This window comes from Dryobates pubescens, chromosome 14 (assembly GCF_014839835.1).
Source record: "Dryobates pubescens isolate bDryPub1 chromosome 14, bDryPub1.pri, whole genome shotgun sequence".
Taxonomy (NCBI): Eukaryota; Metazoa; Chordata; class Aves; order Piciformes; family Picidae; genus Dryobates; species Dryobates pubescens.
Genome location: NC_071625.1, coordinates 23,727,105 through 23,742,511, shown reverse-complemented (window position 1 = coordinate 23,742,511; position 15,407 = coordinate 23,727,105). Strand labels below are relative to the sequence as shown.

General features: G+C 42.5%; 1 protein-coding gene across 1 annotated transcript in view; it reads left to right on the top strand.

The window, feature by feature from the left end:
• Positions 1-256: 256 nt before the first annotated feature.
• Positions 257-15,407, top strand: part of TRPA1 (transient receptor potential cation channel subfamily A member 1) — a 41,157-nt gene continuing 26,006 nt past the window's right edge. The window contains exons 1-8 of the mRNA XM_054167395.1: positions 257-391; positions 2,905-3,067; positions 4,320-4,495; positions 6,589-6,696; positions 7,788-7,896; positions 8,514-8,659; positions 10,538-10,674; positions 14,294-14,342. Coding sequence (XP_054023370.1) covers positions 272-391; positions 2,905-3,067; positions 4,320-4,495; positions 6,589-6,696; positions 7,788-7,896; positions 8,514-8,659; positions 10,538-10,674; positions 14,294-14,342 — 1,008 coding nt within the window. The 5' untranslated portion in view covers positions 257-271. The remainder of the gene's footprint in view (positions 392-2,904; positions 3,068-4,319; positions 4,496-6,588; positions 6,697-7,787; positions 7,897-8,513; positions 8,660-10,537; positions 10,675-14,293; positions 14,343-15,407) is intronic.

Here is a 15,407-nt window from a genome sequence, read left to right as displayed (position 1 = left end):
TGAGCAGCGGCCCCGGAGCGATAGAGACTTCGCTCCCCGGGGGCCGACCAGAACCTACCCTCAGCCCGGCGGGGCGCGGCTCGGCCTCGCGGGCGCCCCCGCTGCTCTCTCCGCCCCGCTCCGGCGGAGGGACGCGGCGCGGCTCGGCAGCCGCGGTCACTAGCTGTCACCCGCGGTCACTAGCTGTCACCCGCGGTCACTCGCTCTCTCGCCTCGCAGGTCTCCGGAGCGGGCGGGGGGGACGCCGCTCGGGGCCGGGCGGGCAGGAGCCATGAAGCGCTCGTTGCTGCGGTTTTGCCAGTCGCGGGAGAAGGCGGCTGCATCCAGCTCCTACCAGGGCGTCGTCTGCGAGGCGGATGCCGCCTCCGTCGCCTCTCAAGATGTCTTCAAGGTGCGTGCAAGGGGACGCGGGGGGAGTGGCGGTCCCGGGGGCTGGGAGGGGGGACAACCCGGGGCACTCCGGCTGCCTGAGAAACCGCGGCAGGCGTGGGACCAGACCGGGGCTCTTGCGAGGGCGCTGGGATGAGAGGATATGAAGACGGAGGGTGAGGTGGGCGAGCGTGCAGTGGAGCTCTGGGGGCAGCTGTGCGGGCTTGACGGCGGTTATGTACCAGAGACCGTTTCCTCGGGGAGATCCCTTCCCCTTGTTAGTCAGCAGAGCCTCGAGGGGAAGGAGGTCTGGCCGCGGGGCGTGAGGGCGCCGCGGTGAGGGGTGGCAGGACCGGGGCGGGTGGCAGGACCGGGACGGGTGACAGATGTCTGCCGTGAGGCTTACCCCTCCGTCCCCCGGGCACGGCTCACCAGAAAGAGTCCACCTCTTTGGGAGAGGCTCCGAGATCATGATGGGGATGAGAGGTTCCTCCAGCAAAAATGTCCCGAAAGGGAAATTTACAAGCACAGGAGCTCTTATGAAAGGAAAGGGGAAAACAAGGGAAAGGTGCAGCCTACAAATGTGAAAATTTCTGCCAGGAAGGATGTAACCTGTCCTCCTTGCATAAAGAGTAGGATGAGAAGTGATGCATTTATATTGCACCCGGGAAGATATAGACCAAACATTAGCAAAGCCTTCTTTAAGGGTAAGAATTAAGCAAGGAAGGAGGTGGCTTGTGAAAGACTGACTTGGGTAACTGGAGATTTTTAAGCACAGGCTAAACAAATGTGACAGAGTGTGGAGGGGTTTAAAGACCTCCTGAGGTCAACTCCAGCCTTATTTTGCTGTGTGCTAGCTGTAGTTCTGAGCAACACCTCTTGTCAATCTGGTAGGTGATCTGCCACTACCAAGCTGTTAAAACGAGGGGCAAAGAAGCAGCTGTTGTTTAATAGTTTACTTGGCTGGTTTGAACCAACAGAAATACAGGGAACACCTAACTGATACCTTCCTTTCCTATTTTGTTGATTAAACACTAGTACTGGCTGTAAAGCCTTACTTTTGTAGACAGAAACTACCATCACGCCACATTTCAGCCACATTTTGCCTTAAAAAAACTTCCAGTGTAGAGGGTGGCAAAATATGATCTAAATCAATGGAAATGCTTGAAATTCATTATAATTAAAATTAAGTTAGAATGCTAGAAAGAACAGAAGATATTGGGCTCTACACAAAGTTTTTCTTAAATAGCTTTTTGATGTCTGTAAAATGTATAGCTACTTATATATGTAATTGGTCTATTAGGATGGCACTATAGTCTTAAATACCTGAATGAAACCATCCAGATAGGTTTTTCTGTTTGCATTTGTGTACCAGATGTTTGTGTTTGCCCACAGTCTTAGCAATCTGCAGGCGCATTTGTGACATCATTCATATGAGTAACCTGTCTGAGGTCAGTGGGAAGGAGGTTAAACATGTGCTTAAAACGTATGAACGGGCTGTCTTGTTATTTGTATTTGCTTAAGGAGAGCAAAATTTTTGTTGAGTCTTTGTGTCACAGGGTGTCTGGATGAGCAGTTTTCCTTTTCTCTTGCAGCTGAGGAGGGAACAATGATTTTAGGAGTATTTCCCTTTTTTACCCTTCACTTGCTTAAACATCTTTAGGAAGGTTTACATTAATTTTTGATATGCATTTTTTCTCTCTCTCTTTTATTTTCTCCCCTGACAATTTTGATCAGCTGTGTTATTCCCTCTGAAGTTTGGTTTTAAATTCTCCCCATTCTGACTGCAGTCATTTTTTTTCCCCCTAATATTTTTCGTTGTATGACAGTATGGGTTTTGAAACTCTCTTAACACAACTGTTTGGAGAACATCACAAAGTAAGAATCAGCAAGGTTGCAAAGAACAGTGCCGAGCAAGTATGAAGGTGTCAGTGGGTTGAGCTGTTGGAGGGTGTTTTATTGTACTACACTGTGAAGATGCTGGGGTTTTCCAGTAGCCCATGGGATGCTCTTAGGATGCTGCTGCATTTGAAGAGTTTATTTGTTGCTCTGATGTAAAGAACACCACAAAAGCCCAGCAGCTGAACTTGAAAGCTCAGGACATAATAATCAGTTTCTGCAGAAAGGTCTAGAAGATGGATTTATGGAGATTATTAATTGTTCCTCTCTGTTGAATTCGTTTGACACAGCTGGAAAGAGTACAAAACAGTAAGTGATGATTTGCTTGTTTGAGATTTTCCATGATGGAGGGAGGATCTTGAGCTCACAACAGAAGCTAGAATAATGTATTCCAGATAATTTCTGGGTTTGTCAGTTTTGCACTGTTACTCATATGGGTCTGATTTTGCAATCAGTTAAATCAATCTGTGTTTCACTGTTGACTCAACCTGAGCAGGATTTGGGTACTTCTGTTTTAAACTAAAGAGTCAGGGGGAATTTTTTAGTGGTAACACACCCACAATATCATGTTGTAGCTTTGCAAGCATCTGGCCTATAAGGACAAGGAAGGAATGAGCATATTTGTATCCAAAATAGGTGATTTCAGATGGAAGTGCCTGTAGGCTACGGAGCTTCATTAAGAAGAATCGTTCTGGGCTTACCAAAGTGGATGAATTAAATGCCACCCCCCTGCATCATGCTGCAGAAGGAGGTCAAATAGAATTAATGCAGTTGATCATAGATGATTCTTCCTGTGAAGGTAACACACCTTTTATGAACTATTTTACTTAACAGAATAAAACAATTCGATAATCAAAGTGTCTGTTAGCCAGCTGAAGACAAACTGAAATCTGTTATCTGTGTTTGTAGATTGAAATGTAGTTCAAACTGTCAGCCACAGTTTGCAGCGTTGTGGTTGTGGCTTGGGTCACTCTTGGGATGTTAAGGCTGTTTTCTCTCAAATGTGGCATGTCAACATACTTTATTTTGTTGGGGACTCAGTCTTCTGATATGAAAAAGAAAACTGCTGTGAAGTACAGCAGGCCTGACTTTTTGCCTTCTGTGTTATATTTATAACACAGGGTTGAAGTGTAAAAGGGAATTAATTTGGTTTCTTACACTTGGTATTCAAGTTGTCACCACATTTTCTTAATAGTGGGGGAGCAGAAGTGTGTGATGAGACAGGCTGTCTAAAGAAACACTGGGGAAGAAATGGTCACTAGGAGAAAATGGGGCCCAGAGTGATGGAAAACACTCCGTGTAAGAGTTGTTGTTTAGTAGTTACTAATGAGCATGGTGAACTACTTAGGACTCTGTTGACAGACTGAAGGGTAGTGAGCAAGCACACAACAGCCCTGAAAAGCTCATTTTTTTTCTACCTAATGGTGGCTAATCTAATTTCAGATTATCCTGTCTGAAATATACTATTTTCTTTTCAGTGTGCAATTTTTGTCTTAATTTTTTTAGGCTCTTCTGTGAGGTTTATTTGCCACGTTAAAGCTTGAAATGTATGTGTAGAACAGATCAGTTTTATAACTGGTGTAAATTGATTTACCTCTCTGTTCTTAAATAGAATAGATATGGCCTTTAATCTTCTTATATTTGCAAACACTTATTATCAGCTCTTATTTTAGTTAATCACACTTGTTCTGCATGGCCTGTAGAACAATACCTGGAAAGTCCAATAAAATAGTGAAGAGAGAAGTATCAAATAACTCTTAGGGGAGGCAAAAGGTATATAATGAGGGACAAGAAGCAGACTGATGTCAGATGGCTGATGTCTTTCTAAACTGATCCCATGCATCCAGCATGACATCTATTCAATTTAACATGGCACACTACATGACATGCAGTCTTTCCCTTTTTCTCTTCAAAGAAATGCAGCACAGACCTAAACCTCCCCTGAAGACACTTTTCTGCCCTTTGTTTTTCCCTTCAGTACAATCAGAACGTTTGATGGTTTAGCTTTGCTTCTGGTTTTGTTTTGGTTTGTTTTCTCTCCTATGACCTAGTGTTGAATGTGATGGATTCTTCTGGAAATACCCCACTGCACTGGGCCACAAAGAAAAACCAGGTTGAAAGTGTCAGTCTGCTTCTCAGCAGAGGAGCCAACCCAAACATTCTCAACTCCAATATGATGGCACCTTTGCATATGGCTGTGCAGTCCCTGCATAATGAAATCGTTAAGGTAAGTCTAAAGTCCACATAAATACACACCCTTGATAAGTAGCTCAGCTGCAGCTGCCTGCAGAACACCGAGACCTTGTTTATGTATGCTGCATCTCCTCATGCTTCTGTTTAGTGAGCAGGATGTGGAGCATACCATGCTTAAAAAAGTTGTTTGTGTCTTCTCAGCAGAGTGAGTACAAAGTAACTTACTGATTTAGAGAAATACTGCTAGTTGTGCTGTTGTGGTTGTTATGTTTCACAGAGAATTCTTTTAGTCTTTACAAACACAAGGGATTGTATTTTATAAGGTTATTTTTAACTTCATGTAGGCATGTGGTGTTTCAAATGGGCATGATATTTTTTTGTCCTCCAATTTTATGCAAGTATCAAAGCTTTCTTGAAATTAGCAGGGATTTTGAGAAAAACTAGATTAAAACCAGTCAGAAAACACAGTTCCTAAACCAAACAATTCAACAATAATTTGAATAATAGCAGAACTAAAGCTGTGATTAAGTCACAGAGATATATCATAAAGAAATTACTAAGGTATTTGGGTTTGAGCCTGTTAAAAGAGCAACAGCAGCATAACTCATTCTCATCATTTGTCCAAGTGCAGCTGGAATAGAATAGAATAGAATAGAATAGAATAGAATAGAATAGAATAGAATAGAACAGAACAGAACAGAATGGAATGAAGCAGGTTGGAAGAGACCTCCAAGATCATCGCGTCCAACCCATCATCCAACACCATCTAAACAACTAAACCATGCAACCAAGCACCTCATCAAGTCTCCTCCTAAACACCTCCAATGACTGTGACTCCACCACCTCCCCAGGCAGCCCATTCCAACGGGCAATCACTCTCTCTGTGAAGAACTTCTTCCTAACATCCAGTCTAAACCTTCCCTGGCACAGCTTGAGACTGTGTCCTCTTGTTCTGGTGCCGGTTGCCTGGGAGAAGAGATCAACCCCCTCCTGGCTACAACCTCCCTTCAGGTAGTTGTAGAGTGCAATAAGGTCTCCCCTGAGCCTCCTCTTCTCCAGGCTAAGCAACCCCAGCTCCCTCAGCCTAAATGTTTTCTTGAATTTATTAGGTAAATACAACCTTAATACTACATCAGTTGCATTTTCACCTTTGAGTTGTCTCTTTGTGCAGTTCATCCAAGCAAAAGGAAGACAAATATATTCTTACATTCAAGTCTTAAAATCCTTCAGGGTCTTTCAGAATTTTACAAAATCTGTGGTTCCTATGAATTAAGAACAAAAAAATCTGAGATACAGTGACATTTTTCTAGATGGGTTTCCTTTTTAGTTCTGGGTCTGGGTTATTTTAGAGCTCTGCTCTTGCCTAATTATGTGCTCTCGTTTATTCCCCACTCTGTTGTTTATTCAAGCTCATTCTGCTTTGGTTTCTATTGTCAAATTGCCTGAGAGTGACTAAAATGTGCCAGTGTGGAAAAAATTAATGGAATTACTGACAGACAATTAAATATATGTGGAGACAGGGGAATAAATATGCAGTGCAGTGTGATCATTATCATTTCCACATCCTTTGCTTCTCAAAAAAGAGCTGGAAGCAGTCATAGAGTTGACTATGATGGTCATAGAGGGTGACACTGTTGTCCTGCTAGTAGTGTTAGCTCTAAACATAGGATCTGAAGGAGGAATTTGGGACTGGAGGAGTCCCTGTTTTCATCAAGTCCCATCTCCCCTGATCTTACCTAGCTGTCCAATAGATTTTCAATTGAAGCAGGATTTGCAACATTGCCACTTCTCAGCAGAACAAATCCCCAGGAATTATTTTTCATAGGATTGAGGAGACTCCTAAATAAAACTTTAAGATGCTCTGCAGCTGTGTGCAGTGTTCACCCTGGCATTACCCCACTGTCCACTGCCAAGAGTTTTACTTTCTCCCTGCTCCCTCACTTTTCCCCTGCTGCTTTTTACATTCTCCTGCATTTTGTTCCCCCTCTGCCTGTGGGTTGTGAGCTGGGGCATGCAGGAAGAGCAGGTCACAAGAGGTGTATAGGTGATAACCAAGAAAAGGAATGGAATAGGCCTTTGTTGTTAAGTTTGGCTTATGGCTGACCAAATGGTTTCTTTTACATTTAGATTTTAGTCCAGCACAGCAGTACAGATGTTAATTTGGAAGGTGAAGCAGGGAACACACCTATAATTGTAGCATGTTACAAGGATAATCCTGAAGCTCTGACACTACTGGTAGGTATAATTATTTATCTATCATCTTTTGACGTGGTTTGATTTACCGTGACGCAGTGTTATTCTTTTCCTGTGTTGAATGCAGAAAGGTTAATCATGCACCGAGTACTCAAGTTACTTTGCACAGAAACTTTCAAGAGCATTTATAAATGTACCTGAGTGGCAAACTTCTAAACAAATTTTACTGATTTTGAAGGTGGAGAGAACTCAAAATGAAGCACATATATCATAACATCATAGAATTGTTTCATCTGGAAAAGACCTCTGAGATTGAGGCCATTAAACCATGTCCCAAAGTGCCAATGCTCACACGTTTCTTGAGCACCTCCAGGGGTGGTGACTCTACCAGGCTGTTTCAGTGCCTGACCACTCTTGCAGCAAAGAAATTTTATTTAATATCCAACCTAAGCCCCCTCTGGCCATTTCCTCTTGTTCTCTTACCTGATACTTGGGAGAAGAGACTAACTCCTGCTTCACTGCAGCCTCCTTTCAGGGACTTGTAGAGAGCAATGAAGTCTCCCCTCAGCCTCCTCTTTTCTGGGTTAAACAACCCCAGTTTCCTCAGCTGCTTCTCACCAGACCTGTTCTTGAGACCCTTCACCAGCCTTGTTACCCTTCATAGTATCATAGTATCAGTCAGGGTTGGAAGGGACCACAAGGATCATCTTCTTCCAACCCCCCTGCCATGGGCAGGGACACCCCACACTAGACCTGGCTGTCCAGAGCCTCATCCAGCCTGATCTTAAACACCTCCAAAGATGGCACCCCAACCACCTCCCTGGACAACCCATTCCAGGGCTTCACCACTCTCATGGCAAAGAACTTCCTCCTCACGTCCAGCCTGTATCTCCCCACCTCCACCTTCATTCCATTCCCCTTAGTCCTATCACTACCTGATATCCTGAGAAGTCCCTCCCCAGCCTTCTTGTAGGCCCCTTCTCTGGACACACTCCAGCACCTCAAAGTCTGGATGGATAAAACGTGTGTGAATACAAACTTCGCAGTTACCTGGAGACTCTGTCTGTAATCGTTTGTTCATTAGTCACAATGTTATGTATGCCACTAAGCTATACCCAGGCATTCTTTTTCAGATAGAAAATGGAGGGAAAATCTGTAAACCAAACAAAACAGGATGTATGCCTATCCATGCAGCTGCATTTTCAGGTGCGAAAACATGTATGGAAATTCTTTTAAAAAAAGGTAAATATGCTGTTCTTACACAGTCACTAGGGTTGATTATTTCTAGTAGTGTTACCAGTTTGCTGCTTTAGTTCCCCAAGAGCTGTGAAAACAGGCACTTGTAACTGTGATTGAAGAAGTTTTTTCATAGAACCAACCAGGTTGGAAAAGACCTCAGAGGTCATCAAGTCCAACCTATTACCTAACAGCTCATAACAACTATGAACTGATGATAACTGTGAACTAAACCATGGCTCTAAGTGCCGTGTCCAGTCCTTTATTGAGCACCTCCAGGGATGGTGACTCCACCACCTCCCTGGGCAGCACATTCCAATGGCCAGTTACTCTTTCTATGAAGAACTTTCTCCTCTTCTCAAGCCTAAGCTGATGCAATTAATGCTAAGTTAATGTAATTATTCCTGTGGGCAATCCATGCTTGTAACTTCTGTTGAATTGCAGCAGCATCTGGACTGCTGCCCTAAATGTGCATCACTCTGTTGTTTAGTGATAGAGGTGAAAGGTTTGTATTTTGATGGGGGAGAACATTCATCTGCAGTTAATATACTTGTTTTGAACACCCTTATGCCTTCTGTTATCTCACCATTACTTAAAAATTTCGATTTCATTTCATCTCTCAGGTGAAGAACTGGGTCACTCTGCTAAAACTCACATCAATTTTACCAATAATGGCAAGTGCAGTCCACTTCATTTGGCGGTTCAGAGTGGGGACCTTGAAATGATTAAAATGTGCATTGAATTTGGAGCGCAGATCGATCTAAAACAGGTAAAACACGGAGTGGAGTGAAATAAAATTTTCATGAAACCTAAGTATCTCTAAATACCTGGTATGAAAAAAAACCAAACACCAAAGATGAGCAGATATTCATTGCTCGTTGTCTCTTCCAATAGAAGCCTGGGGAGCAGCAAATTAGAATAGAATAGAATAGAATAGAATAGAATAGAATAGAATAGAATAGAATAGACCAGGTTGGAAGAGACCTTCAAGATCATCGTGTCCAACCTATCATCCTACACCACCTAATCAACTAAACCATGGAACCAAGCATCCTGTCAAGCTTCGCCCTGAACACCCCCAGTGACAGCGACCCCACCACCTCCTCAGGCAGCCCATTCCAATGGGCAATCACTCTCTCTGTGTAAAACTTCCTCCTAACCTCCAGCCTGAACCTCCCCTGATACAGCCTGAGACTGTGTCCTCTTGTTCTGGTACTGGTTGCCTGGAAGAAGAGACCAACCTCTGCCTGACTACAACCCCACTTCAGGTAGTTGTAGAGAGCAATGAGGTCACCCCTGAGTCTCCTCCTCTCCAGGCTAAGCAACCCCAGCTCCCCCAGTCTCTCCTCATAGGGCTTGTGCTCCAAGAATAGAAACAAGCCTCTAGTTCACATCAGGCAAAATGGCAGGTTTCTTTCCACAAGTTACATGGCAGGTTTGGAGGATGAAAAATTTTAATGGATTCAAATTCATTTGGGAAGATCCACAGAAGAAAAATCAGTCCTCAGCTACTAAATGAAACATCCCCTCTGGGTCAGGAAGTCTCTGCATCATAAAAAGGTGGTGTCTGGGAGAGAACTCTGGAGGATGCTACTGCCTTCTTTACACACTCTTTACTATGCAACATGCTCTCATCCCTCTCCAGGAGTGAGATCTTCATTGTGACTCTTTCTACATTCTTATTTATCCTCCGCCTTACCCTGACATTTTCAGTGCCTTCTTTCAAGCAGGACACAAATTGTTGATACTGCAGCTGCTGCTGTCATGCTCTTGGTGTCAGGGACTGTGCCTGGCTTCATGATGAATAAACAGTTCTGAAAATGCCTTCTATTAATCATTTGCAAGGCTGAAATCAGCTCACAAGAGCAAAGAGAAACATGGCTTAGCCTTCTTTTATTGGTTTGGTTCTTCAAACACACAGCTGCTAGTTTTGTGATGGGTTTTTGAGAATGCTTACAAGATTTGTGGAAAAGCCTATTCCAATGTATTCCCTGAAAGGTTCTAAGAAGGAGAAAGTGAGAAGCCCCAGGCATGTTTCAAAGCTCATTTGTCACATCTGGTTGAATGAAACCCTGTTGGCACATATTATTCTAATTATTTATTGATTAGTAACTTTATGACTGTCTAGCTTAAAATAGTTTAACAATATATTAGGCCAAGTTATTTTTAACCTGCAGAAAATTTCATTTAAGGACAGCTTCTAAAGAAGATTCCATTTAAGGAAGTCAAAACCATTCTAAAATGATGCATTTTCTACATTGTGTGGGCTCATTTGCTTGTTTAATTGATACTGGTCTGCCTATAGGTTTCAGTGTTTTTTTCTTTGCTTCATCTCTTCTACACTCTGTCTATGTTTTTACTAATTCAACTAAAAAAGATTGTTGAGAGTGTATTATGTTACAGACTTGGCGTAGGATAATAAGAAGCTTTGTAGTAATCCTTCAAAACAATCTCTCTTAAATTTTTATCTAGTCTTTAAGGCCTCTTTAGAATTCACTAATTTAGTTGAAGACTGAAGTTTCATTACCTCCACAGAAATTTAAGAATTAGAAATCCTGGTTAGATCAGTAGTGGGTAGTGTGGAAAGCTGAGGGTTAGGTTGTTGGGCTTTAAGTATTTAAATGCTGTTTGATTTTCCCCTTTACAGAATGAAAAATGCACAGCACTTCATTTTGCTGCCACTCAAGGAGCAACTGAGATTGTAAAGTTAATGATGTCATCCTATGCTGGTGAGGAATCCATTATTGATGCTGTTGATGGGAATAAGGAAACATTGCTTCACAGGTAGGAGGTTGCTCTGCCAGACTTCACTCTTAAGTTATGAGCCATGACATTCTCAGTTGTTCTCATTATTCAGATGTATTTTCTATAGTACATTGTGGAACATTTTTTGCATGGGTTGAAGCTCCTCCATGGGGGTTAGTTTAGTGCAATATGAAGAAGTCAGTAATTGGTCAGAATGTTAAAGATTTTGATGCCAATATCAAAATCCAAACAATTCCAGTTGCCTTGAAATTGTGTAAGAGTGGTCTTGTATTGAGAATTCTGATGTTGTGGAACAAATGCTGCCATCTAATAGGATTATATCCTACAGAAATTTAATGAAAAATAGGATAAACAAATTATTACTACAAAGTTGCAGATGACATTTGTGTATGAAGTGATCTGCTAGACTTCTAGTCTATCACAAGCCTTTGGAAACCAGAGCACTAGACTGCAGAGAAGTTCCCTTAGCCTTCTGTAGCAGGGAGACACTGTTAAACATACTGACTACCAGTTCTACAGTCCTAAATAGAATAGAATAGAATGGAGTAGAGTAGAGTAGAGTAGAGTAGAGTAGAGTAGAGTAGAGTAGGGTAGAGTAGAATAGAGTAGACCAAGTTGGAGGAGACCTTCAAAATCATCGCGTCCAACCTGTCATCCAACACCACCTGATCAACTAAACCATGGCACCAAGCACCCCATCCACTCTCCTCCTGAATACTTCCAGTGATGGTGACTCCACCACCTCCCCGGGCAGCACATTCCAATGGCCAATCACTCTCTCTGTGTAGAATTTCTTCCTAACACCCAGTCTGAACCTCCCCTGGTGCAGCTTAAGACTATGTCCTCTTGTTCTGATGCTGGTTGCCTGGGAGAAGAGATCAACCCCCTCCTGGCTACAACCACCCTTCGGGTAGTTGTGGAGAGCAATAAGGTCTCCCCTGAGCCTCCTCTTCTCCAGGCTAAACACCCCAAGCTCCCTCAGCCTCTCCTCATAGGGCTTGTGCTCCAAACCCCTCACCAACTTTGTTGCCCTTCTCTGCACACATTCCAGCAACTCAACATCCTTCCTGTACTGAGGGCCCCAGAACTATATATAGCCCAGCTATATATTTTTTGCAACAAAGACCCATCTCAGTGCACTTAAGTGCCATAATTTTACAGTGTTATTCCACAAAGACTTCTACAATGTGAAATAATTGGTAGAAAGTCAGTGGTAGTGCAGATGATTGTGCTTTGGACACAGTATAAAGTGGAATGATTCAAAGATAATTGAAGAGATTATAAGGAGACAGTCTTGTAAAGTTAAGATAAGGTTTCAGTATACTTGGAAATGTTACCATGACAGAACACAATTGAAGACAAAGCGACGATAGTATGCCAAAGAAAACTGTGTGCACACAAGGCTTAGGGGACACCTCATAACCATGTGCCAGTACATGAAGGGCAGCTATCATGAGGAGGGAGACTCATTTTTTACAGAGTCACACAGTAAAGACAAGGGGCAATGAGTACATGTTACTACTGGGGAGATTACAACTGGATGCCAGAAAAAGAAAATCACCATTTGAGCATTGGAATAAACTCCCAAGGGAGGTGGTGGATGGCCCTACATTAGATTGTTTTAGGGCCCAGGGTGACTGGGTGCTGGGCCATCCTGTTTAAACGATATTCTTACCCTGAAAGGTTGCACTAGATGATCCTTGAGGTCAGTTCCAACCTCCAAAGAACCTGGTATTCTATGAATCTGTGAGTATGCTAGCAAACTCTCTGTCATCCCTGAGATGGTCCATGGAAAAAAGTGACAGAGTTTTCCCCACTATGCCTACAAATAAACAAGAAAAAAGTATTATCAAGAATCATCAGAAAGACAGAAAGTCACCTAAATCTCTCAGAATATAGATGAATTGAGTAGGAGCAGTAACTTGTTGAGAAGTGAAGGATCAGGGAATCATAGGTAGGACCTGACCATTCCTCATCCCTACTATCATGTGTCCATGTAAATATTTTATAAAATGAGTTTGCTTTCTGTCCAGTCACCTTGGAATTTCTTTTGAGTGTGTGTATGTTAAGCATTCAGTATTTATGTCTGTCTGGAGGGGGTCTGCTACGGGCAGTGGAGGCATCTCTATTTCTTTGGAACCATGCCATGATTTCTAACACGTATCTTTTGAGTAACCAATTCTAACAATGGCACAGCCAGTGTTATTACAACTAGGAGAACTGTTTGTTGTCTTTGAGATGCAGTAGAATCATAGAATCACAGAATGGTCTGGGGATCTCCAAAGGTCACCTAGTCCAACCCCCTCTGCAGTAAGCAGGGGCACCCTCAACTAGATCAGGTTGCCCAGGGCCCTGTTGAGCCTTGCCTTGAATATCTCCGGGGATGGGGTCTCAACCACCTCCCTGGGCAACCTGTTCCAGTGTTCTACCACCCTCATGGTGCAGAACTTGTTCCTAACATCCAGTCCAAATCTACTCTTCTTTGGCTTGAAACCATTGCCCCTCATCCCATCACTGCAGGCCTTTGTAAACAGACTCTCTCCATCCTTCTTGTAGGTACCCTTCAGGTATTGGAATGTTGCTATTAGGTCTGCCCAGAGCCCTCTCCTCTCCAGGCTGAACATCCCCAGCTCCCTCAGCCTGTCTTTGTAGCAGAGGTCCTTCTATATTGCTCACTGCATAAAGTATTTAACAGGGCTCTGACTTCCGAAAACATTTCAAGAGTCTGAATTAACTGTGCTATGCTTCCTGCTTGGACCATTTTCTTCCTCTAATATTAGAATTCAGCATCTTACTTTGGAATAAAAATATATGGCAAGTTGCTTCTGAAGGTCAGATCAATGAAATGAATTTGAGCCTCTAGGTCTGCCTGAAACAAGCTAAGTCTGAAGCTTTTGGAATTCTATCTTGACCATGTGTGGTACAGCAAAAGATCTGACAGGCTGATTCTGTGTTAAATGCCTGTTGACCTACCCATGAGGTCTTTGTTTCCCATGGTGATGTTTCACTGTGTAAATTGGACTGGACTTAGTTTAAAAACAATAGTCCATGACAAAAAAATCAAAATCATAGAATGGTTTGGGTTTGAAGGGACCTTCAAAGGTCATCTAATCCAATGAATTATGTAGTAAAGGTACCTTTCTGTCTCTTTCTTTTAAAATGCATTTATTTGAAAACATTAGCCTGGAGAAGAGGAGGCTCAGGGGAGACCTTATTGCTGTCTACAACTACCTGAAGGGTGGTTGTAGCCAGGAGGGGGTTGGTCTCTTCTCCCAGGCAACCAGTACCAGAACAAGAGGGCACAGTCTCAAGCTGCACCAGGGGAAGTTTGGGCTCCAGGTGAGGAAAAAGTTCTTCACTGAGAGAGTGATTTGCCATTGGAATGTGCTGCCCAGGGAGGTGGTGGAGTCCCCATCCCTGGAGGTGTTCAAGAGGGGATTGGACGTGGCACTTGGTGCCATGGTTTAGTAGTCATGAGGTCTGTGCTGACAGGTTGGACTTGATGATCTTTGAGGTCTCTTCCAACCTTGGTGATTCTGTGATTCTGTGAAAATCCAGCAAATGGAGAAAAATGCTTCTCTGTGGCTTGAAGCTTCATTGTCTTTCTAATGTTACTGTATTTTTGTTTTCTCCACAGGACAGCATTGTTTGATCATTATGAACTGGCAGAGTATTTGATTTCAATGGTAACTATTTAATCAAGCAACATGTTTATAGAGATTATTGCATCTATTACTAGAGGTCTGCATAAAGAAATTCATAAAGGAAAATCTAGAGAGATTTCATAATGCATAACTGACAATTACACTACAATGGCAGTTATGACTCCACAATACCCACAGTTGCAGAGGATCAAAACTTGCAGTTTTGTTTACATTTTTCTTACTCAGAAAGGTTTCATGAACATCTTTCACCCAAGATGACAAACTGGATCAGTCATCTCTTTTTAGGATATAAAATATGAAACAAATGCTTGACATGCATTGAATTCCACCTGCTCTGTCCAGAAAGAAATAATTTCTTTGAAGCATGCACCTATGATTGTTCTAGGATCACACAGCCGCATACTCAAGTCTGTGCCTCATCTAGAAGCATCTTTAGCTTTGTGTGGTCCAATTATCTTTATTCACTGAATAATTATGAGGAAGACAGAGAAGAAACATAAACAGGGATGCTGTTGGCTATGCTTCAAGTATCCATTTATCCCCATTGAACAAACCATTACATGCCCCACTCTGATGAGGAAATGTTCAGAAGTCAGCAGACTTCTGTGCCATTTTATACAGGATTAAGGTTTTTTACTTCATTTCATGCCAATTATGTTAAGAAAAAAAATCTCTTCTAGTTACAGCTCTGCTTTTCTCAGAAACTCTGTTGTGGATGTTTGATTTAGTCAGAACTTGATGTTGTGCTTATTTTTAATTCAAATGTGAAATGGTGAAGTCTGACTGCTTAATGGTGAATTCTGACTGCTTAATTGTTTCTGACAAAACAATCTATTTAACAGAGGTTATTACCCAATAAATACAGGCTCCAGATTTTGCTTTCTGAGGCTTGCATGCACCAAGTGTTCAGGGGGAATATCTTTAACACTACATTTGCTAAGAAGAAACTTTTATGCCTTTAGTGCCATTTTGGACTCCTTCACAAGCATTCCTGCTGGGGATTGATTTGGCTTTCCATAGAAAGTGATGTTTACAAATAATTTATATTCATCTCTGATTTGTATATATTAATGTCTAAATGCAAAA